This window comes from Anabrus simplex, chromosome 8, assembly GCF_040414725.1.
Source record: "Anabrus simplex isolate iqAnaSimp1 chromosome 8, ASM4041472v1, whole genome shotgun sequence".
NCBI classification, from domain to species: Eukaryota; Metazoa; Arthropoda; class Insecta; order Orthoptera; family Tettigoniidae; genus Anabrus; species Anabrus simplex.
This window is the reverse complement of record NC_090272.1, coordinates 76,827,813-76,854,137: the sequence shown is the minus strand read 5'-3', so window position 1 is coordinate 76,854,137 and position 26,325 is coordinate 76,827,813. Positions and strand designations below refer to the sequence as shown.

Sequence of the window (26,325 nt, the reverse complement as noted above, 5' to 3'; positions counted from 1 at the left end):
AATCAAATTAATAGATTTAATTTACAGATATTCAATAAGCGCGGGAACATTATTTATCAGGCACGAAAGGAACGTGACATTAAAGACTATATACGCATTTTTCATTCCGATGGCAAATTTTCATTAATATCATGGTTCGATGCATTTCTCCAGGATAAGACACGAGTAGGGGTTCGTGAGTTTTGTAATACTTGCTGTCGCTACCATACTCCCGGAAAATTTTCCTCTTTACAGGGTGATGATAATGTCACCATATCGGACAAGCCCTGAAAAATGCATAGTATAGTAATATAGGCTGATTTTGAGTCATATACAGTATTGATGACACGAAGCAGCATGTCCCTTCGGGATATGCCTGGTATGCACTTCTTTATGGAGAGGTGATACGTAAAGACTTACAAACTCTGAATATGGTTAATGATGTAGCCGCCACATTTGTTGAGTCTATTAGGCTGTGGACGAAAGACTGGTTGTCGTCTCCTGGTGTGACTTCATCTGTCTAATATGTGGCAACGAGATAACGGAACGTGATCCACTATAGTAAAAATACTATAGATGGAAACGGGGGTTCCTACCACGCACATTGCTGGCGTTGTATGGAAAATTGCATTCCGATTTTCTTTCATAACCTTAAGGGGTACTATTCACTTTTATTGCTATGGGATGTAATTTGAACCTGTGGTGAGTCGGTACAGATACGGGAGAAAGGGTTAGAAAAAATTGATACCCTGTATTTATTGATGGATCAGGTGAGATTTAAAATTTGTGACAGTTATAATTTCCTATCTACGTGCTTGTCCAACCTTGCTAAAAATGTTGAACACCAAAGGTATGCTGTACGTGCAACTGGAAAGGCTGTATTTCCATATGAATGGTTTGATAAAGCTGAGAAACTAAACATGCCCCTACCAAGCGATGACGCCGCATGGTTTTCCTCTTTAACAGGAATGGGACAAGATAAGACGAAAGCTATTACACCATTGGTTTACGTTGCCTATGAATGGCACCATTATGTGAGGAACACCATAGGACTTACCTGTGCGACGTACGCTACTGGTGAGTAGTACAATAATGTGTGGGACACCGTGAGTCTAAGTAGCATCATGAGGGATTGACCTGGATTTTGGACCCCTTTAGACCTCAAGCATCAGTGTTTCAGGAATATGCTTTAGAAGCAGTCCCTTGGTCAGTAATACTATTGTTTTCAGACGGTTTCTGGGAAGGTGGGGCATTGCGGGTCAGATACACAGATTGTCTTAAATTCATATTCATCCATGCATTCTTCATGATCATGTTTTGCATTCTGGTCAGTGGATGATTTTGGACTTTTAAATTGTCATTACATTTCGTCTCATTTTGTACCATTAGGGGCTGATGACGTAGATGTTAGGCCCCTTTAAACAGCAAGCATCATCATCAAGCTAGTTTGTGTGGTGTCATTAATTTCACATGGCCAAACTATCTCGCTTGTTCTTTTTGTGTTTTTCAGTAAAGTTTCTTTTGTATCTTTGCATATCTTCAATATTTTGTTCCTGTTTTGATTCATCTTGATTTTTTATTTGGATCCATTGTCCTTCCCTATGGGTGTGAGCTATAGAATACACCCACAGTACCTCATGGCTGTCATATGCAGCTGCTGCTAAAAGGGGTAATTTCCAGGGGTTCTGATGTAGGGAGCACAGGGCTCATATCTGAGTCTTATCATTGCGTTCACCTCTTGGTCAGTTTTGTTCTCTTATGACCCTGACCAGACGAGTTGGCCATGCGGTTTAGGGGTGTGCAGCTGTGAGCTTGCATCCGGGAGACAGTGGGTTCGAATCCTGCTGTTGGCAGCCCTGAAGATGGTTTTCCATGGTTTCCCATTTTCACTCCAGGCAAATGCTGGGGCTGTACCTTAATTAAGGCCATGGCTGCTTCCTTCCAACTCCTTGGCCATTCCTATCACATCATCGCCATAAGACCTATCTGTGTCGGTGCGGCGTAAAGCCACTAGCTTATGACCTTGAGGGTTTAGAAGTTCTAGGGAATCTTTCACTTTTATGCCCTTAATGGCCCTTCACTTTCTTTCACTAATACCTTCATTTTTCAAAGAATTTGACATCTATTTTTTTCTCTTCTGAAAATAGGATTAAGAGAGGATGGTTTCCCAGTTGTGCTTCTTTTTAAAACAATAATCACCATCACCTATCCATAGTCCTCAGAAACTTAATTTCTGCACTTTGCAGTCTCCTGCTCTCTTATCGAGATGGTGTAGATTTTTAGTCCATACAAGATTCTTGGACAAAATAATTTCTGCAAGCTTCATATGATATGTTCTTAATTGTTCTGCTGCATCTCCTGAAAATTAGTGACACTTAGCAGGTTGTTAAGACAACAACCTGTAGTTTGTGATCTTATCAATACGGTACTATACGATTACTGTTATCACCACTCAGGTAGTTAATGTGTTTTTTTCTTCATTACTGACGTCTTGTTAAATTTCAACACTGCATTTTTAGTTCTACTATGTTAGTCTGGTGTTTTCCTGCTTATTCTGTAATACTGCTGGTCCTTCCCCATAGTTTTTCAGCTTTCCTGATTAAGTCCCTTGCAAATCTTTCCATTCCTCTTCTGCTACCTTTGGATAAATTTCTTGATATTAACTTATTCTGTTACATTCACAAGTATATAGAAGAATAGGAACACTTACTAGGATAAACACAACAACAGGTCAGCATTGGGCGAGGGAGCAACAAAAAGAGGTCACAAGGACAAACATGAAAACACAAACGGACAAGGACCATGTCCATGTCTTCATACACTGTCGACTTGAAATAAATAGTCCCTCCCCTCATCAATCTCTTTTCTTTTCAGCCCCTAACAAGCTCATTTCTGTTCCCCATTTTCATCAGTAGGGTGAGCTTTAACACCCAGTTAGCAGCAATCGTGGTGGATCTTCACTCTTCATGTGAGAAGTGCAGGATAAGAATAAAGCTCAATAAGCACAGGAAAATGGAAGAGACAAAAAGATTTAGATGGTAGGAAAAGAATAGGACAACAGGACAAACACAAAAGGAGAAAATAATAATAATAATAATAATAATAATAATAATAATAATAATAATAATAATGCCATTGGCTTTATCGTCCCACTAACTACTTTTATGGTTTTCAGACATGCCAAGGTACCAGAATTTATTCTTGCAGGAGTTGTTTCACGTTCCAGTAAATCTATTCCATTGTTGGATGTGCTTGTGAATGGTCAGCTGTTGAGGGCGCTCTTGCATTATCATAGTGATAAAATAGTTAAAACCTATTGAAATTGTTAAATTTTGTGTGTCTGTGTTTTTTATATATACACTGTATGATCTAAAGTATCTGGACACCTGGCTGAACATGACGTACAAGTTTGTGGCGCCCTCCATCAGTAATGCTGGAATTCAATATGGTGTTGGCCCACCCTTAGCCTTGATGACAAGCTTCCACTCTCGCAGGCATACGTTCAGCCAGGTGCTGGAAGGTTGCTTGGGGAATGGCAGCCCATTCTTCACGGAGTGCTGCACTGAGGAGAGGTAGCGATGTCGGTCGGTGAGGCCTGGCATGAAGTCGGCGTTCCAAAACATCCCAAAGTTGTTCTATAGGATTCAGGTCGGGACTCTGTAAAGGCCAGTCCATTTCAGGGATGTTATTGTTGTGTAACCACTCTGCCACAGGCCGTGCATTATGAACAGGTGCTCGATCGTGTTGAAAGATGCAGTCACCATCCCCGAAGTGCTCTTCAACAGTGGGAAGCAAGAAGGTGCTTAAAACATCAATGTAGGCCTGTGCTGTGTTAGTGCCACGCAAAACAACTAGGGGTGCAAGCCCCCTCCTTGAAAAGCACGACCACACCATAACACCACTGCGTCCGAATTTTACTGTTGGCACTACACACGCTGGCAGATGTCGTTCACCAGGCATTCGCCATACCCACACCCTGCCATCGGATCGCCACATTGTGTACCGTGATTCGTCACTCCACACAACATTTTTCTACTGTTCAATCGTCCAATGTTTATGCTCCTTACACCAAGCGAGGCGTCATTTGGCATTGACCTGTATGATGTGTGGCTTATGGGCAGCCGCTCGACCATGAAATCCAAGTTTCCTCACCTCCCGCCGAACTGTCATAGTACTTGGAGTAGATCCTGATGCAGTTTGAAATTCTTGTATGATGGTGTGGATAGATGCCTGCCTATTACACTTGACGACCCTTTTCAACTGTCGGCGGTTTCTGTCAGTCAACATACGAGGTCGGCCTGTATGCTTTCGTGCTGTACGTGTCCCTTCACGTTTCTCCTTCACTATCACATCAGAAACAGTGAACCTAGGGATGTTTAGGAGTGTGGAAATCTCGCATACAGACTTCTGACACAAGTGACACCCAATCAATCACCTGACCACGTTTGAAGTCCGTAAGTTCCGCGGAGTGCCCCATTCTGCTCTCTCACTATGTCTAATAATTGCTAAGGTCGCTGATATGGAGTATGTGGCAGTAGGTGGCAGCACAATGCACCTAAGATGAAAAACATATGTTTTTGGGGGTGTCCAGATACTTTTGATCACATAGTAATATTTATTTGAATTTTATATCAAGTAATTCAGTTGGTGTCCAGTAGATTACGTTTTCTAGATTAAGTAGGCTAGCTATGTGTACTTCGTTTTCAATTTAGGTATAGCAATAATTTAGGTAATAATATTAACTTTTCTACAATTTTTTAAGAATATCTGTAGGCTCGTTGGTATAATACTTACAAAGGCAGATTATCGTCAAGAGATGTAATTTCCACAGCTCTTACATTCGTGTAGACAATAAACCTGGTATTTTGTATAGATATCCATTCAAACTATCACGAAGGTAATACTTTATTCAATTAAATAACACGATACACATGTAGGCTTCTATTTAAAAAGATGTTAAAGAGAATACATGGTATTTCACTGGATAATTACTCAGGAGACTTTGGAATGTTGACAATTGTTTGCTGCATTCCAACGAGATCAAAGAGTATGTGGTAGTTGTGTAAACAAATACAAGAATCAGCTTATTACTGTATTCTGATAATTTGTAGTTCTAAGTCCCCAGCATTCTTTGTACCTTGCACCTTCGTTTATTCATCGAGTAAAAGTTAATAATCAAATTCTGGGTCGAAATAAGTAATAGAAAGGAAAAAACAAATGATAAACCAAGTCATGTATTGAAAGATAGGAACATGACTTGGACACACAATTGAATAAACAGTGTGGGAAGGTGAAGTAGAATGAGGAGACAAATGACACATCAAAGTGGGAAGATGGAGAACCTCCACATTCTCATAGACTGCTGTCTTCAAATTAATTGGCTTTCTTCCCTTTTCCTGTCTGTCCAGCTTTCTTATCTTAGGGTAAGGGTACACAGAAAGCGTTTGGAATCGACAAGCATTAACAAGCGGTCCTGAGCAGTTGAGCACGTAGAAACAAGCGAGCGATTGAACATGAGCATGGCCAGACGAGCAGAACCGGCTCACCTGCTCACACGCTTTCTGCTCAACACTGCTTCAAGTCAGATCAGTTTGTTTCTTTCTGCTCAGCTGTAAGCGTGTTATCCCGAGCTCACCTTGTCTTCTGGAATATTGGAATATGTTTCATCAATTTTTAAGACTGGTACTGTGGGATGTATCTCAAATATTTTGAAGACAGGAACATTACCTAACTCAGATTGTTAATGATATTCAGAATAATGGGCAGTAACAATGTATTTTCTACCTTTATAGGAAAGTATGCTTCTTTAACGATCTAATACATGTATTTTCTTACTTTATACGAAACTGGCTTCTTTCAGTTAATCTGTAAACTACTATTCCAGCCACAGTAGAACTAGTGTTGGTATTTTACTTACCTCAAGGTAACAACAAGCCTCTGCTCTGCAGTGATGCGTTTTCTGTAATTTAGTTCCATTTTCTGCAACGTGGGTTTCAGTTTATGTAATAATTTACCAAATATCTCTGCAGACATTTGCAAGTATTAAAAAAATTGTTCACTGCAGTTCCATAATTCTTTATACAAGTTATTAACACGTTCCCTGCGACAGTGAATTTGGTGACTTAATTTTACGTCGTATCGGCCCACCGGTGACCCGATGCTGCCGTTAGTTATTATCGGTTCAGGTCACTGGTGACCTGACGAATTTGACTTTGGTTAGTTTCTACCATGAAATCCAAAACAATGCTGGTGCACTTGTTGTGTGCTTTATTGTTGGGAAAACATTTTGATGCATTTACCTCTGCAACAATTTTCTGATTCAACAAGTGCGTGACCCATAAATGACCCTGGAAGTAAATGTCAGTTTCTCACTCATTGGCCTGTTTTTATGAGAATATGATAGATCTATGGTAATTATTTTCATATTATGCTTAGTAACAAAATAATATGACAAACGATGAGGCTGTACTACGTAGGGTCATCATCACATATTTAAGAGAAATCACAACAATCCGAACACAGGGTGACCCGAAGCAATATGAATGGAAGATGCAAAAAAAATTCCTTCAGGTCACCAGTGGGCCGATTGAAACTAACAGTATGCTTCAATCCTTTACTTCACTAGGAACACTGCGGTATGTTGCCATTAGTTATCGGAAATTTGTAACTAGGATGTAGTCCCTTACTTCGCAATTTTGGGAAGTTCGCACCGACAAATAAGATTAATATGCTTTGGGATACATTGTGACCCGAACCATGAGGAACATGTTAAATTCGCAGAGTTCTTCCTGTTGTAAATTAATTTCATGAGTCCATTGTCTCTGACTGTCAATAAGATCAATTCACACAGGAGAAATCTCGCTTAGCAATAATTATCTTGCACATCATGATAGCACGGGTGGCATTTTGTCTATCCTATTGGTGCTGCAATACTGCTTTCTGTCTGGCCATCGTACCAGTGCAGCTCAACGCTGCTTTCGTGCTTGCTCTCGTTTGTTATTGCTCCAAACTTAAACCTGCTTTCTGTGTGGCTTTAGCCGTACACTTCCCACATTAATAGTGTAGATCTGCTCAAATGACCCTTCAGTGAGGGGGTGCCTATCCTTCTGATGATGAAGCTGGAAAGCGGAAACAAGCTTGTCGGTACTGAGAAGAAATGGGTGTAGAAGAACTGGGATTGATGAGGCGAGAGCCTATCTTTTCCAAGATGTTGTCATTGTCCTTCGTTTTTTTTCACGTTTGTCCTTATCTCTTCTTTCTGTTTGTTCCTTCCAGTGCTGACCAATCATTGTGTTCATCCTATTGTGTGTTCCCGTTCATGTTCCTCCTATCTTTCTAAACTAAACTTGTCACTTGCCTGTTTATTTCCATGCCTTTGCTGGCAGGACCTAGTGTTTACAGTGCACTATATCTTCTGGTATGGGCTAGAGCAATTTTGTTACTTTCATTGATCTGTCTCTGTCTTATCCTTGACTTTGACAATGTGAAATTGACTGAGGTATGAGCGATGCTAGTAATGCCATTCCTTCTGCAGCCAGTCCCTGCTATGAATGGTGTGAAAATGTTGCTCATAGGGTCAGTTGGTGCATGCATTTCAGTGGGCTTGGCAGACTGATTGTAATAGCAACTTCTGGCTCGGTGAGGAAAGCAACGGGAAATTACCTCACTCCTCATTTCCCTAGTACGCCTCTTCAGTGATGCCTAGGCCATCTATGACATCTGATGGCAGAGCTGTTGAGGATCCAACCAGCCTTAGGGCTGAAGACTGAACATACATGTTTATTTCCATTACTTATTCTGCTATCTTAGTACTCTCTAATTCCCACACCGGGATTTTTCTGTTCTGAATATTTTATATTTATTACAATGTTTTAAACTAATATAAGAGTAAGAATACCATGATGACAATCTCAGTTATCTCAGTTATAATTGAGATGTAGACTTTTTTGAAGAAATTTTTTGTCATACGAATGGGCAGCCTTTTCATATTTTTAAAAAAATTTTTGAAATAATTGCCCTTGTACACTGTTTAATACTAGGACAATGGAGAAACTGAGATCGCTTAAATACTTTTGCAGAGTTGTAAATTAAATTCCAGTCAAATTTTAAAAATATCCTAATTTCCTTATTACATTTATTGATTGCAAGTACAATATTTCGAACACTCACAACCAATCATTTTTCAAAAATGTCCACCTTTGTCTTTCATACAGTCCGTAATTCTGTGTGGTGATTCATTGATTACAATGCATATGGTCTTTATTGGAAAATCTGCCCCTGTCATCACAAGGGAGCGTTTCAGGCTGTCAATACTGAGGTGTCTGTTCTTACAGACCGTTCCCTCAAATACTGCCCATAACTTGTAGTCCAGTGGGTTGAAATCAGGGCTGTTGGATGGCCAGTCAGCTGGATAAATGTCCATTTTGCATGTAACACTAGAGAAGGCATTTTGATTTACCTTCCTCTCCTGCTTCAGCATTGGAGTGAGATGAGACTTGTACTTTGCCAGTAAGCTTTCATTCCTAGGTCCCTTTTTCAGCATGAGCCATAGGCATATTCAAAATGGCCATATGGTGAGCCATTATAGACTGCTTTCTGACAGGATGTTAGCCACCCGTGCTTGAATCAGCCTCCTTGTCCTCACTGTGCGTGTTTATCTGTGCCTTGGGTGATCATCAGCGGTTTCTGTCTCAGTGAACCTCCTGACAGTTCAACAGTCAGCTGTTTGTCTTCCTACACATTACTCAAATATGGCTAAGCATGAGCATGACTTGCTCAGAGATAGGAATATCGCTTTCGGTGGAAATTAAATCTCATAATATTATCGTACTAAAGCGACGCGGCACCGTATGGGGAAGTGTAGTTTTGAGTATAGCATTGTTACGGTGAGTGTAATCTATGTAGGATGCTAAATAGTTTATTATGCCACCTATTCAATACATTAGAAATTTTAAACATTTAGGAATTTATCATTATTAACATATGAGACATGTTTTGCCCTTCTTTGAGGGCAACATCAGTCATAGTACTACCTCAAGGCATAAATCAGGTACCTGATTTGTAATTAAATTGTAGGTACTAAGATATTATATTGACATATTACAGTGGGATAGTCAAGAGTAAAACAATGTTCATTGATGATGTAGATACCAAGACAAGATGGAATTCCAGCCGAGCTCTTCAAGGAGGGTGGTCCTTTGCTAATTCAGCATACACACATGTTGATTGTGAAAATATGGAACATGGGAACAATCCCTGCTGATCTACGGGATGCTTCCATCATCACTATCTTCAAGAAAGGGGATAAGACTCTGTGTAACAATTATAGAGGAATATCATTACTCTCTGTTGCAGGAAAAATTCTTGCTAGAGTATTGTCTAATCATCTACTGCCATTGACTGAAATGTGCCTACCAGAAACTCAGTGTGGTTTCAGGCCAAACAGAAGTACAATTGATATGATTTTCAGTGCAAGGCAAGTGCAGGAAAAGTCTAGAGAGCAAAACCAACCCTTGTACATGGCTTTTATTGATCTTGTCAAGGCGTTTGATTCTGTTAATCAAGAAGCTCTATGGAGAATTCTAGCTCTGATCGGATGTCCAAACAAATACATACAGATACTCAGACTGCTACACGACGGCATGTTTGCTACTGTTCTTTCTAATACAAAACTAGGAGACCCTTTCAAGGTGTCCTCATTGTCAGTTATAGAGCTTCAGTACGCAGATGACAATGTTATTTTAGCCAACACAGAGGAAGATCTGCAATCAATCCTCAATGCTTGTAATCAAGCATATGAAAGTATCAGACTGGAAATTAATATTGATAAGACTAAGATCCTTTACCATCCGGCACCTAATTCCAATAAGAGAACTCCGACTATTACAATCAATGGCCAATCTCTGCAAAACATAAATCATTTTCCTTACCTTGGAAGCCATCTCTCGACATGTGCAAACATTGATGCAGAAATCCAATACCGTTTAAGATGCGCTAGTGCGGCTTTCGGTCGTCTCCTAAGAAGAGTGTTTGATAATCATGATATCAGTGTGAGAACCAAACTGTACGTTTACAATGCTGTTGTAATTCCTACTCTTACCTATGGTTGCGAGACCTGGACAACCTACAGGAGAAACCTAAAATGCCTGGAAAAATACCATCAACGATGCTTGCGGAGAATACTGAAAGTTAAATGGCAAGATCTTCGAACGAACATTAGCATCCTCGAGGAAGCCAACACTACAAGCATAGAGGGAAAGATAGTCAGGCATCAGCTCCGCTGGGCTGGTCATATCGTCCGCATGCCAGATACATGCCTCCCAAAGAAAATCTTCTACTCCCAACTAAAGAATGGCCAGCGTAACCATGGAGGGCAGCTTAAACGATATAAGGATGTTCTAAAGTATAATCTTAAAAGATGTCATATTGATACGATCAATTGGGAAACTACAGCTGAGGATAGGCCCAAATGGCGTAGCATTGTATACAATGGAGTTGAACATCTAGAAAAAGATAGGAGAAGATTAGAAGCTGAGAGGCGGAACTGCAGGAAAGAACGAGCGAATGCGAGGGATGGCATTCTTGCACAACCATCTACTGCAACTACTAGTGTGTGCTGTCACTGCAATAAAATCTGTGCATCCAGAATTGGACTGTTCAGCCATCTGAGAAGACACAATTAATATGTCCAATTGACATTGCATTTATATACTACATATTCATTGACGAATAAATGCCTATGATGATGATGATGATGATGATGATGATACCAATATATCAGCCGTTGACATGTGATTACAGTGTTGCCAGATTGCCACTCTTCAACGTTCTTTTTCTGCCGAATATACTCGCAGGACGAACTTTTGTGAGAGACATCTTTTTATTGCTGGCATGTGAGGAGTCGCGCTGCGTTGCCCGAGTGCGCGAATTTCACTTCATCCTGTATATATATTTACATACAAGTAGTTTGGTGAGAAAGGGTGCAAAGTGTCTGGCACCAATGTTCATAACAGTAATTACTGTTGACGATCGCAGTTTGACAGGACAACTACACAGTAATATTTTCGTTATTCTATTGAACAGTTGGGAAATTACAAATTACATATTTACAAGGGAGCAGTTTTGGGAGAGGATACAAAATGTCTGGCACCAATGTGCATCACATTATTTCTGCCGTTGGTTGATGATTGCAGTATTAACAAGGCAACTACACAGTAATATTGAATGTGGTTTGACCTCAGTTCATAATTATTGGAATACTAGGAAAAATATTCCAACATTTTTTAAGATTGCCAAATGAGGTTCTGTTAGGCGATAGTCATTCTGGAAGCTGTCTGGTTGAAGTCCCGGGTTCGTGAATGTCTCCATAAGCAACGGTGAATTTGGCTGGCGTGGAAGGAAACTTGTTTGGGTGTTGTAATGTTTAGGCATAATTTCGGTGTAGTCGAAATGAAAGGTCGTTGAGTACATGGTGCATTGTGAATGGCAACAATGTGAAAACGTGAAGAACATCAGGATGAAGTTTTTTGTTTTTGGGATGCTGGCCTAGTGAAATAGAATGGAGTTGCTTTTGGCATAATCTGCAGTGGAGAGATTAAATGAGAAAGTACACTACTACAGAGTCGGAGCGTCATGGCTAGGACGAGACATCTTCATTTCTGTTTGTGAAGTGGAGCTGTAGTGGCACGCCATGTTGGTGCTGGTGCGTGCTGGATTCTAGCATGTTGTTAAAAGCTCTGGTGGGTGGAGTGGAAGTTATCTGTAACTGAGATGTTATTATTAAATTGGTGTTTAAAGAAAAGATCTAGGTAAGTAGAAAAAGAGTAAATGTTAGTGTTACATACCCGATGTGCTGCTGAGAAGCTACTTGTTTGTGACTGTTGACTGACTATGAAGGAAGCTCAGCCAGTATTCAGCGCATGTGTTTGTGCGTTTGGCGGGGGGGCATTTGGGAGGGAGGAGCATGGGGGGAGTTCATGCGCAGATGAGAGTTGACGGAAAGGTGGGAGGTAGAGTGGAGGGGCGAGCTTGTAATGTGTTGGGAGTGTTGGTTGATAAGGCATTGAGTTGAAAAAAGATGGGGGGGAGGAGTGTGTATGGTCTCGAAAATTACGTGGATTGTGTTGTCATTTTTTTTCTATTGCGGTTGAGATGTTATTTATTAGTGTTGGGTGTTGTTGTGTTTTTGAAGGTCTTGTGGTTTATACTTCTCATATTGTATCCATGGGGTCGTAGTGAAGGGGGAAGTGCTTGGGAGGGAGGAGTTATGGGCTTGCTGTCATTGTGTTCGGGGGAATTGGTAGGAATGGGGTAGATAGGGGGGGGATGGGGGTATCTGTCAACATGTTGGGAGAGTTAGTTGGTGTGGTATTAAAGATTTTAGAAAAGTTGTTGCCTTGGCATTTTTTTGAAGCAAAGTGAGAATTTGATCATAAAGGGGGCTTTTTATATCTGTTACATCTTTGAGGTTTTTGTCTTTATTGAAGTGTTGGTCTAGAAAGATGTATAGGTTCTCAAATTCTGTCATTAGCCTGCCTTTCTCAGTTCTTTTTTAGGATTTTTAAATCTTGTTCTATTGTGGTGAAGTGATGGCCAGTGTCCCTCATGTGGGTACTCATTGCAGAAAATTTATTGTGTTTTTGGGCGTAGTAGTGTTCTAAACATCGAGTTTGGAAACTTCAGCCAGTTTGTCCAATGTACGAGCAATTACATTGTGAACAAATTTTAGTGACAATTATCAACATTTCTGATAATGTAACGTCAATACTTCATATGGACCACTGCTGCTGGACACTGCCAAATACCCTGTGGTCTTACCTGTTAGTGCAAGTCACTTATCTTTCCCTTAAACTGCCCCATGTTAATTTGTTAAGTCATCCTTTATAGGACATACCCTAACATTTTGACGCTGTTATCCTTCACAACTGATAATTTACAGCCAATGACTGATATATTGGTATCTACATCATCATGTGGAACATTGTTTTTCTCTTGACTATCCCACTGTAATATGTCAATATTATATCTTTGTATTTACAATTTAATTACAAATCTGGTACCTGATTTATGTCTTGAGGTAGTACAATGACTGATGATGCCCTCAAAGAAGGGCGAAACATGCCTCATTTGGAAATAATGATAAATTCCTAAATGTTTAAAATTTTTACTATACTGAATAGGTGACATAATAAACTATTTAGCATCTTACATAGAGTATCTTCAATACAGAACAATAATGATATTTATCGAGTGTAATCTACTCATAAATAGCTTCCACAAAGGGAAGATGAAACAATAGTAATGTGTAAAGGAATGTGTTGTACAGGCCGTATAGATGGAGATCGTAGGTTCGAAACGCATCATTGGCAGCCCCGAAGATTGTTTTCCATAGTTTCCCTATTTTTACACCAGGCAAATACTAGGGCTGTTATTATGGTCATGGCTGTTTTTCTCCAGTTCTCGTCTTTAAGCAATAATCACCACCATGACCACCACTTGCCTTTTCCTATCTCATAGTTACCGAAAACTTATCTGAATTAGCGCGACGATTATATATATAAACCACATACTATCTACTTTTCAGTTTTCACTATTATGTGTGCTTACTTGGCACTAAATGTAAGTGAATCCCTCCCGGTTGATGTATGTGACAGCCCTCTGATGATTGGGACAAGTAATTCTGACATGTATGTAGTCGAATTGAACTATAATTCCATGGAAATTATCCCATGTATAATAAAATATATCGATTGCCAATAATTGTATTCAAGTTGACAGTTACCGGACTGACCCTTTGTCAAGAAACAAGTCTCTTGAAAAGCAAAATCTTATTTTAAGCTCTACCTCCCCGTACATTTCAAATTAATTGCTGCAATTTTGCAGTGGGCGACGTTGTTTAAGTTGGACACTATAAATTTTCCAGCTAACTCATTCCCGGTTGCCAGCGTTTCGCCCTTGTGAGCTAGGCCGGGCTCATCAGTTGGCACCTAGCACACCTACCAAGACGCTGGCCAGTGCATACCGTGGAGGCCACTGCGTAGGCTAATTGAATCCACCAGCAGTGCCAATGCACTATGAGACACTTCGTCTCATTATCAAAAATTGATGCCCGCTTGGCCATCAGATGATATAGATGTTGATTCCCATAGGGAATCTGGAATATTAGTTCCGAATGAGCAAATTTGTAATACCAACATTGCTCATTCGGAACAATTATTCCAGATTCCCTATGGGAATCAACATCTATATCAGTTGTTTAAGTAGACGTTGTCTAAGGCTTAAAACTAGTCATTGTTTCTGCAATCGGCCCACAGAGAGGCCATTGGACTAACCTTTCTTCCCGGAATCGTCTCAACATGATAATACAAATAACATGTTTCAGGGTACATAACCTCCGATCGTGATTAAAACCTGTGATTGTTATTCACTCCTCTCATTTGAGGTTAAGTAGTGTTCTCGGCAGTATTTAAACATTGTCGGTTGAACATCGGTTTTAGAAAGTGTCTAAGTGATAAATAACGTCTCTGCAATGCGGCAGCCATACTTAGGCATTGTTTAACCGTAGACATAGTCTAAACACAGTTTCTGCTATCGGCCTGAAATGCCCTGCTGATTTTCAGCTTCATAGTGGCTGTGCAATTCTCAAAAGTTTATTTCTCTATTTGGGAAGTGCTACTATTGCTACACAATTTCCGTAAACTAAAACTTCAGCGAAACACACTTTCTCACTTGTAGTTGAACTTGCAGTGACATATCTGATGCTTAGTTATAGCATTTGTTCCTGATCGTTAAAACCAGTTGTACACTCTGTGCTAACATTTTGTGTAATGTTTTTGTTTTAATTTGTTCACTTGGAGGATTAAGTAAAATATAGTCTCCGCTGTTGCACAAAGTTATACTGTGGGGGTATTCATAAGTGTAATCCTTAAATATATTGTTATTTTCAGGTTCAGCCATATAATGAGAGGCACAAATTGGAGAGGTTAATGTCTGATATCCAAGATTACTACAGTTCTTGGCCCTGCCCTATAAAGCCACCTGATACTGTAATCGAAGGAGGCTTATATGCAGCTTTATATGATGATGGTTATTTCTACAGGTGAATTACAGCAAATATATTGATTAACTCATCTTTAACTGTTTACACTCTAATTTAATTTTTAAAATTCCTGTTAGTGTACTCCTAATTATTTTCTTCTAAAATTGCTACAAATGAAATTACATTTTATTGAAAAGAAGGATTATTTGTGTAGACGCTGAAAGAATAAAGAATTTCCTCACATTTATTATTTTCATCATCATTTTCATTTCCCCTTGTCCAGCTCCTTCCAGGTCAGGGTGTTCATGGTACTTTTCAGTAATCGTATTCCATTCCAGTCTTCCTTTTCTTATACTTTCTTGACAGTCTTGCTCTGGGCCTCCCTCTTACCCTCTTTCCCTCTATCTTAGCCTCCAACACTTGTTTTGGTATCCTTTCCTCCTCCATTCTCATAATATGCTCAAAACATCTCAATTTATTCTTCTCCATCCTGTCGCTTAGTTTTTCTACACCTATTTCTTTTCTGACCTCAACCTTTCTTACTCTGTCTATCCTTTATCTTTCCTACCATACTCCTCATGAACTTCATCTCGCTAGCCTGAATTTTACTCTTGCTGTCCATGTCCAAGTCTCTGAAGAAGAGAATAACATATTTCCCGAAACATGTACTATATATTCTAAAGTGTGAAATGTAAATACATTTTTAATACATAGTACTGACTAGGCATATTATCCATCTTTCTTTTTACTGTGATTAAGTTAATACAGACCCGATATTGGCCATAATGGTCGTCAGGATTACTAATAATCTTTATTATACATCACTAGCCGCGGCAGTCAATTGTACAATGCCTCTGTCTAACGTCACTGTTTCTTGGAACATAGTGAAGACAGAATGACATTTCACTAGCCTCTACAAATCCGCAGAATGGCATAAAAACATTAAGCCTGCTCTCTTGAGCTAATTGCAAGATCAACCATTATGTACTTCCGAGCCTCAGCTGTGCAGGAAATGTCATTCGAATTGGGGTAGTAAGGATGCGATCCTTCGAATTCGGAGAAAGACCAACATTACTCAGTGACAGAGTTATAACGAGTGTACTGTACCTACTGTAAATGTAAATTCGCTTAATTTAGTTTTAATAACCCCGCCATCCACCAGGTCACTAATACCTAATAGCTTTCAAGACAGTCAACACCAATCAAAACATATTTCTTAACCACAATAAGGTCAATTACAATAGCAACATTTACTCAAGATCTGGTGTATATAGATTAACATGTTCACAGTGTGGATTTTCATATGTTGGACAGACTGGGAGGAGCTTTTCCGCGAGATACATGGAACACTACAATGCCTTTAAACACAACAAGTACTCGGCCATGAGCCAGCACATGACTGAGACAGGACACCACTTTACAACTATAGAGAAGGATCTTACTGTTATTAAATGTATCAGTAAAGGAAAGTTAATGAATGAAATAGAAAATTTACACATCTTTTTGGACCATACCTATAACAATCATAATTTAAATGAGGTCACAGAAAATAAAAATCCTTTATACGAATTAACACCCAAATTAATACACATCGTGAATTCACACCAGAATAAAATCCCAAACCTTTTTAAACCCCCTCATCCAAATATTTCATCCACCAAACCAAACGTCAGGTCTACCCACACTTCCCTTATTAACGCCCCTCCAGTAGCGACGCAGGCGCTTAAAGACCAACGTAATCCCTCCCCCTCCTGGTTTCTATTCCAGGTGGGGTCGGAAATTTTAACCATCATTGGTTAATTTCGCTGGTACTGGGACTGGGTGTATGTATCATCTTCATCATCATTTCATCCTCATCACGACGCGCAGGTCGCCTACGGGTGTCAAATCAAAAGACCTGCATCTGGCGAGCCAAACTTGTCCTCGGACACTCCCGGCACTAAAAGCCATACGCCATTTCATTTCACCCCCTCCTCTCTCTCTCTCTCTCTCTCTCTCTCTCTCTCTCTCTCTCTCTCTCTCTACACCCCACCACTTCTTTACTGCAAAAGTATAACACCAGGAATAGAAAGGTTAGTCAGGCATATTAACTACTTGAAGTTTCTTGTCAATACATGTGTTTCAAAATACTAATTTCAACTTATATCTTATGTGGCATTTCCTGTTAATGGTTATTTTTGTTAATTTTCATGTTATGTTTTGTAGTGTAATATAATGATCAATTAATGTACTGTAGTTAAGTTAATAATATATTGGAATAGTTCTGGAAAAAACAAAACATGTGGTGATTTTGCCGCAAGTCAGCTGATAATAATAATGTTACAACCTGGGTTCTGCTTACACCATATTTTGCATGTTCCATTCTATTTATAAATTATTGGGTGATGCTTAAGTAATAATATAATATTTTTACTGTGGAATGAACTTGATTAATTTCTGTTTGTATGTAATTTTTCAGTTCTCGTATTTTTCAGATTTTGATCCTGCATATTTTATTCAACATTAACAGTTCATGGTTTTACTTGTATTTCAGAGTATGTGTATCTAACGTAATTGGTGGGAATATGGTATCCGTGTATTTCTCTGATTTTGGAGATGTTGCTGTGCTGCCAGAGGATAAACTCCAGCCTCTTGCAGATAGATTTAAGGAATTACCATACCAAGCAATCAAAGCAAAACTTTCAGGTAACACCTTCTCAAATATGAATGTTATTATTTAGAAATATGCAGTGAAACCTCGTTAGTGCATTCCTTATTAAGATGTCTTCTTTCCTAGCACATCGTAAATTCGAAGTCCTGATTCACGTTGTATTGAATCCATATAAAAATACCTTGCTTATCATGTTGCAATTTTCTCTGTTACTGCTTAGTCAGATTCACAACTAAGTATTTTTTATTATCCACCTTGTTAATACATTAGTTGCTCAAGGCAACTTATTAGTTAATAGCGGTATATATTTCGTATTTTTGTAACATCTTCAGCCACATAACACTGTTTAGATGAAGAAATGAATACATTCACAAAGTTCCAATGCCTTGAGAGAAACTGTCCCTAAAGATAGCATAAGAAGATCAAATGACAACATTAAAAACAAAATACTCATGAAAAATATATAAATTTCAGAAGCTCTCCCGATTTTTCGCAACACACCAGAAAACCCGAAAAAACAAAGAAATCTCCCGAAATTTTATCGAATCCAAATTTAAGAAAAATTAATAATAATGTTAAATGGTACATTTTATATTTGTGCTGAAAAAATATTTCCTCATCTCACTGTGTGACGTTTTATCTAACATCATTCATTTGGTACTTTCCCGCATTCATTTTAGGCTCGAATTACGACCCGCATATAATCAGGTCAGGATGTTTAGTGAGTGAGTCCAATCAGTCCATCAGACCATTTCTAGCTATGTGTTAAAAATTATATTCCGGATCTTGACACTGAGTGGCGGTTATTAACAAATACAGAGGTGAACGTTGACAGTACAGATCCCATATTTTGGAATGCAGTATGTAAAGTAAAAAAAAAAAGGCAGATGGATCACAAATGTTTCATGAGCTATCAATCCTGACATTGTCACTCTTGTGTTTGCCCCATTCATCATCTGCCAGTGTTGAAAGGACTTTTTCTGCTATTAATCGAATGAAAACAAAAACCAGAAATAGACTGAGCACTCAAACGATCTCCGGACTTCTGCATTCAAAAAGGAATACAAAATTTGCATCCTGCTACGACTTCAAAATTGGCACACATTTTCTATGTTTGATGAATAACGACATCTACAGGAAGAGTGAGAAGAATAAGAATAAGAAGAAACATAGATTGGCCAGAAAGTAAGTGTGAGTGAAATTGTATATTTTTCTCATAACTTCTCATGACTATTGCATTCTTTAATTTAGTTACATTATAAAATTTCAGTGCTCGAGAAACTCTTGAAGTTTTCATTAAAACTCCCAAAATTTTTACGTACAATCCGCCGATATTTTATTTTTAGACCTGGCAACACTCCAGGGATACGTCCTCGTGAATGTAACTGTGTTTCATCAAGTGTGCGAGTTTCTTGAGCAAAAATTAGATGAATGCCATTATCCATTTTAACTTGCAGTGAATTTGCTTATGCCTTCTATATTGATTTGAAGGAATCTTAAGTCAGGGCCGAGAGTCTTTGTTGATTGGCTCAGAAAAGAGCTGGTATTAGATGTTATTTGTTTATCATTGACTAGGAGATCTTTAGAGATAGTCTGTTGGCTAAGTGCTGACGTTCAGTTCAGTAGTGAAAATTTAATTCCAACTGCCTTAGCAGCGGCACCACGGGCAGGAATCAGCTTCACCCCCACTGGACATATTAAATTCAGCATACAAAAGCCTCCATGATTGTAAGAAGTTAATGGGATCCAAATTGTTGCCTCACCACTCCAAAATCCACATACAGCACCATCCTCATAAAAGCTGTCAGCGTTAAGAAACCGGCTGAAAATAACAATGGGTAGTATACTTCCCTGTCCCAAAATACAGTGTGTCCAACCCTTGTCCCATTTCTCTACAGGGTCGGTTATGAAGCGAGATGAATCTTCATACATTAGAAGGAAATTTGACTGATCCACCTTTTTTCAATACATAATACAGTATGTTGTTAATATGATCACAACATTTTTATTCAGTACCAGTTTCGGTGTCTATGAACACGATCATCAGCTGAAACAGGTCGTATGAACAAAGATATACAAGTATGTAGTAGCCTACATATAATAGGCCCTTAGTAATGACATTAATAGGATGGAGTAAAAATACAATGCTTAAAAGAATGTGAACAAGTTATGTGCTTGCTGGTTAAAGTATAAAATGAAAGTGAAGATATTAACAAATGTTTGAAGATATGATCGCTTTGAAATAGTTAAAAAGTCTCAAGCGTAGCACTGCTAAACACCAGGTTAATGTTGAATTAATCTTCATAGCGAGATTTACGAGATTTACGACTGAATGCCCTTCCTGATGTCAAGTTCCTCAGAGGAGTTACTGAGATGAAATGAATGACATGATATATGGGTGTGTCTGACAGAAGTCAGTGTAAGTCACTAAATATGACATTTGGAGATATTGGGCATGAGGGGTTCTTTGAGGTGCATTCTGTCAGAAGCACAACCAAGTCAACAGTATCATTTTTAGCCAAAAGAGCACAGCACATAATAAGTCAACAGAAAAAAATTGGAAGATTTTTCAGTTGCCATTCCACGTAAGTCAAAGAAAGTTTGTAATGTGAAGCCAAGACTCGTGAACATTTCTCTTCGAGAATGATGAATCTACAAGAGTATGAATTAATAATGTTACTTAATGATAAAGATGATAACGAACCCGAATACGAAAGCTTACCTTCGAATAAAAGTGAAAACTACTCCAGTTCAGGTATGTTGTTCACATTTTATATAATAATTTTGTCTTTTTAAAAATAAAACACATTAATCATGTTAACTGACCCACCACTCATAAAAAATTGCCATAGGAAACCAAGAAATGAAAATTGTAGATAAATTTATATATCTGGGAGAAATGGTAACATATAACCTTAATGAAAAGCCAACATGGCATAACAGAATAACTAAATTGACCAGACCACAATGTCACCAAGAATACCTACAACAAAAAGGGCCTGTCAATAGCAACAAAATTAAAACACTACAAAACAGTCACTCAACCAGAAATAACATATGCAAGTGAAACCATCTTCAAAACAACTAACACTGCACAAATAAAATACTCAAGATAGAAAGAAGAATCATTAGAACATGCATCAACAATTCATACCAAAAAGCTGGACACTGGAGAGTAGCTTCTAATGAAAGAGTCTACAAGGAAATAGAACCAGTAATGAGTATAATCAAGAAGAAATGCATTTCATTTTTTGGACATCTAATCAGGACACCAGAGAACAGGATCATCAGGAGAATAATAGAAAAATTATGGAATAGTAAGTGCAACATTAAGTGGATTACAGAAATCAAGGAAGATGTGGATGAATTACAAATTACAGTGGAATACCTAAGAAACAAAACCGACAAAATCAGGAAACTCACAGACAAACAAACCAGACTGCAAACCAGATTCAACGAACAGACAGTAGGAAGGGTAGTTTCCGATGAAGAAAGATAAGATCTGAGAGAGTGAAGAAATACTGAGCTGACAGGAAACTGAAAAATTATTTGTATAAAGTTGGCTAGAGTGGTCCAATGAAGGCCATAACATGTAAATAATAATAATAATAATAGAAGGAATTCTAACCTAACTTCAGCCATGCCTGCATTAAACTACAAAAACGTATGCTCAGCAAATTAGTTACCCCTGAGATTTATTGTAAATGTTGCAATTTTGGATTTCTTAGTTTTGTCAGGAGTAAGAGTTGCTAACTTGTGTTTTACTTTATTGATAATACGATTGACCATATCAATTTTGTAGCCATTAATTGAAGCCAGATCTTTTATGAATTTGAGTTCCTTTTTTAAGCTACTATCTGAAAGGGGTATTTTGAAAGCTCTCTAAATCAAACTAAAAAAAGCTGCCTGCTTATGTGATTTTGGGTGGAGTGAATAGTTTTTTATCGTTAATGGAGCATATGATAGATTTTTAAATATTTGAAAGTCAAAATCAAATTTGTCTCCTAATCATGTTACACTAATGTCTAGAAAGTTTGAGTTGTTAGATTCATCCTCTTTCGTGAATTTTATATTTGGGTCAACATAATTTAAGATCTCTAGGATTTTTTCACTTTCGTTTTGTTGATTATCTATTATGACAAAGGTGTCGTCTACATATCTAAGCCAAAAACAAAGCCCTTTTATGCTTGTTTTTATTTTGTTTCGCTCCATATGGTCCATAGATATATCAGCCAGTATGCCCGACATGGGGTCACCCATTGCTAAGCATGTTTGATAGTAAATCTTTTTATTAAAGGTGAAATAATTATTGTTTAAAACAAATTTCAATAAGTTAATGAATTCTTCTATTTCGCATTTGCTTAATATGTTTGGAAAGTTTGAGTTCGATGATGTTAATAGTTTTATTAACCGGTACATGTTGGTTACTTCAAATGAAACCATTTTATGATGTGGTTCTAAGTTGAATTTATTTAGTGTATCGCAAAATGTTATTGAATTTTTGATCGACGATTCGTTATTAAACTTGTAGAGTCTTTTGAGGAAGTAGTGTATAAATTTAGATGTTTTATACGTGGGGCAAGGTGGTCAAAGTCTCCCCAATTCAATACTAGGTGAAAGACTTCTGTGGAAAAAAGCCCAGAAGAAGGAGATAAAAAAAATACTTCCGAAATAATAAATAAAATTATACCTCATCATAATCCTTTTTTTTTACTAGCAAGGTCTGTTTCTGCTGTTAATTATAGGACGTATGAGTACTGTACCAGGAAAAGTTATTGGGTACAAGAGCATGGGAAGGAACTCAGGTAGTGTACAGTCTTTCTGGAGCAGGTCAGAGAAGGGCGAATAATAGATGGTATTAACATTTTTCTGGTAAATTTATTAATGATTTGAAGAAAAATCACCCTGCTTCTATTATTCATTCAAATACTAAAGATTGTCTTGAAAGTAAATCTTCCATTAACATGTTCAGATTGAAATCAGATTGCAGAATTTGAAATGCTGTTAAAATTGAACAAAATATAATCTTTGTTGCATATATACTCTTGACATTTGTAAAATGTCCAGAATGAATTATTGTTCTCAATAACTTCAGTTAAATACACCCTAAAGTCCAGTTAAATTTTCACTCATGGATTCAAATGAAATAAAATTCAAAATAAACACTTTGTTCATAAACCTTAAGTTTAAATTACTTTGTCAACTGACTAAGATCTCAAAGTTCAAATTAAATATTAAATCTTTCAAATCACTTCTGTGCAATCGTAAAGTCTGTCTAAGTTGTTATAGATTAAATATGATTTCAAATTACACTTGCTTCAGAAAAATCCTAGTCTTTTTAAATCGTTATAAATAGACCTACAGGTCTGTTAATTTACTTCCTACAATTTCAAATAGGTAGTAGAATTCAAATTCACACGACCAAAATATTTTTATGGATTAGGCACTTGCACTTGACTAACGTAGCACTAGAGTATCGTGGTTGATAGAGTTCCTTGGCAATGAGTCAGTTAATGTTTTAGTGCAATATGATGAGATTATTCACCCAAGAAAGATTGTAAAATGCACGTATATCACCTGAATTCAGCAACAGGAATGGTTGAAATGCGGCTCCGCAGCTCGGCGGCTGGAACTCCCACGACGATCAGTCTGAGGTCGAACTCGGCACCAACAGTGGCGAACCACTTTTCATCCCTCGATGTTACCATGTATCATCCCTCGATGTCACCATGTATCTCCAATGATGTAGCCTGTCCCATACTGGATTCGATGTTTAAAGTAATACGAGGTTTCGACACTTTACCAAGATTTCCGGTGTTTGTCAGAGAGAATGGACACACGGGAAAGTTCAATTGCCACGGCACTGTCAGTTAAGAGTAATTAGTTGCACTTTACACTTGGATGAGTTTGAAAGCATAGTTCGTACTTGCACTTTATAATGCAGCAGTTAACATGTGACTTGAAATAACAGTCTTTTAGCACAGTCTGAAACACAAGTCAGGTCTCTGTGGAAAGTATTTACGAAAAAAATGAAATCACTTCTTAAGTTACGAATTTTAAATGCACAGTTTTTAAATGCACTGTTCGTATAGCATGGAATTGAACACTGGACACAGTTCAGAATATTCAAAAATCACGTAAGTTCAGCATGAATATTAGGGTCACAGTTAATGGAAAATCATGCGTAAATTCAGTCACACGATATATGCGACAGTCTTTAAAATTCTAGAATTCACTTCTTAAATAGATTTTCTGTGTAAATTAGCCTAACAAGAGTCCATATTTCCTATTACCGACATAAAATGTCCTTAAGGTTCAGTCTCTTTTCTAATGATCCTGTTCAAACATTCACAAAATACGTGAAAATTGACCACATTTAATCTTACTAATCACTGAGTATTTGACTGGCATAACACCTTGAACAGTTCAAAATCGTATTTACAGACGAAACACACGTCAAAACGTCTCGAAATTCATGAGTCTGTCAACAGTCATAAATTTAAATTATCGCGCACAGTCCTTCCAGTGTTCTTATCACAGTGCGTGATAGTGACAGAGTTCAAATACACATTGAAAATAGTAAGTCTACAATGTGCTGTAAATTGACAAGTCTAGCACTTGTATTAAATTCAACCTGAATACACCTTCAAAATCACAAGTTCGCAACTTGGTAGAAAAATTCTTAAGTCTTGTAACACGAAGTTCAACTTTGAAGTACTTTAAAATATTTCACACGTTCATGACGCGGTTGAAATTTCTAAGTATCGCGGTCTCGCACGACGAAATTCTAATTATTACGGCACGATTCACTTTAATTTCACGTAGCGCGATGCAGCAGCATAATCTTCTCCCATGGTTGAGTTGTGGATTTCAACTGAGTATACCTGTCAAGTTGTTGACCTTATATACCCCGCTGTGGGCTGGTTCACTGCGCCAAGCGACAGAAAAGTGGTTTTGTACAACAAACTTCTACCTTTAATATCTTCAAAGTTACTGGATGGATTAACCCCAAATTTTGGCTATTATCCTTTCAAGATGTGGGCTTCACGTTGGTATAGTTCTCATTTCTGTATCTTAAGCCATTCAAAAGTTACAGAAATATTTCCAGAGTATTCCATAGGGGAAATCGAGAACATTTGGCAATTACGTCACTCGGCCTGTTCCCCTCTTGCGCTGTCTCTCTCACTCCTGCAGCAAGCAGCGGAGTCCAGAATTTTCGTTCGTATAGCTGTTTCAGACGCTAAAGCTGAGCAGTTCTTTAATAAATAATGACTTAGAAAAAATGATGTGCCAGGCCATATGCCTTCCTGGTACAGTACATTAGTTTTATATAGCTTGGGCAATGCCCTTGCCGTTGGTATCTTAGCGTTCATACTATCATCTTTTGGTATTCCTGCTCATTAAACAAAAAAGTAGAATTCTTAAGGATAATTTTTAGATTCTGTTGAATCTTATTTGTGGGATCTTTGTTTACTACCGTGTAGGTTTTGTCCAAAAAGAATTCCTCTGTTTTCTTAATATAGTCATCTTTATTTAAAAGGACTGTGGTGTCACCTTTGTCTGCTTTGGTAACAATTATTTTATTGTTTAATTTAGTTTTTTAGTTGTTTTATGAGAGTAGGATTAGAACTTTCTTTCATTTCTCTTACGAAAGTTGGGAGTCTCTTTTTGACTTCAAACTTGATATCATTTTGTAAATCTGGCGTCAATTTATTTAAGTTAGATTGGACTTCTGCTACTTCAGTGATCACATCTATTTTTTGTGAGTTAGGCCAGTTAAATTTTGAACCTGTATCGAATAGGTTCATCTCATTATCAGTAAAGTTTGTATCTGATAAAATGATAGTGGTGGGAATGTTTTTTAGATTGGAATTAGGATCATTTGGTCTATTGTTAAGTTTGTTGAATTTAATTTCTTTTCTTTTAATTGTATGAGTTTGTTATCCAGGGTTTTCTGTTTCTTGTCCAAGACGTCAACAGGCTTTCCTGTTATGTAATTTTGGATAGATCTCCATTCTAAAGGAGAATCTTCTAGTGTGCATGGTATAATTGCAAGTTCAGAAATGATTTCTTCCTATAGAGTAATTTAATTTCACTTTTCAGCCAGATCTCATTTATTTTGTTCTGAGTATCAGCTACCTTTGAATTAGATATGTTCTTTCTTTGTATGAATTTTGAAAACCCAGGTATTAGCTTATATTTTAAACATTCTTTCAAGAACCAAACGTCTTTGGGTATCTTGCTAATTTTAATTCATTGCTTCACATCTTTAGTCATCGATGTCAACAAGTACATACTTATTCAATAACATTGCCAGTGTCAATTGAAAACAAGATTTTAAACTTCGTGAGGACTAAGGTTTATCCTGTCACATGTTTCAGTTATCAAGATGACGAGATCTTAGAATTTTATAGACTCTTATCCTCAAAGGATAACAAACTTTTAGCCTGATCTCATTTTCAAGTTTCAAATGACTATAACTTAATTATTAGTCTTAAGATTGAATCACAAGTCATTCTTAAAGATTTTAGACATACTCATTATTTGTAAATATTTGAAAGCAAACTTATTCTACCATAATTTTAAATGAATGTATTTTTATCAACTTTTCCATTATTAAGTCCTTATTAATAAGGCACGCTACCAATGTTTCTGCCTT

At 37.7% G+C, this 26,325-nt stretch overlaps 1 protein-coding gene across 6 annotated transcripts in view; it reads left to right on the top strand.

Annotated features, from left to right (window-relative positions):
* The window catches only part of LOC136878800 (tudor domain-containing protein 7), a 299,722-nt gene that overhangs the window by 268,041 nt on the left and 5,356 nt on the right, over positions 1-26,325 (top strand). For all 6 annotated transcript variants that reach the window (XM_067152283.2, XM_068229004.1, XM_067152285.2 and 3 more), the window contains 2 exons: positions 14,925-15,076; positions 17,550-17,701. In XM_067152283.2, coding sequence (XP_067008384.2) covers positions 14,925-15,076; positions 17,550-17,701 — 304 coding nt within the window. The remainder of the gene's footprint in view (positions 1-14,924; positions 15,077-17,549; positions 17,702-26,325) is intronic.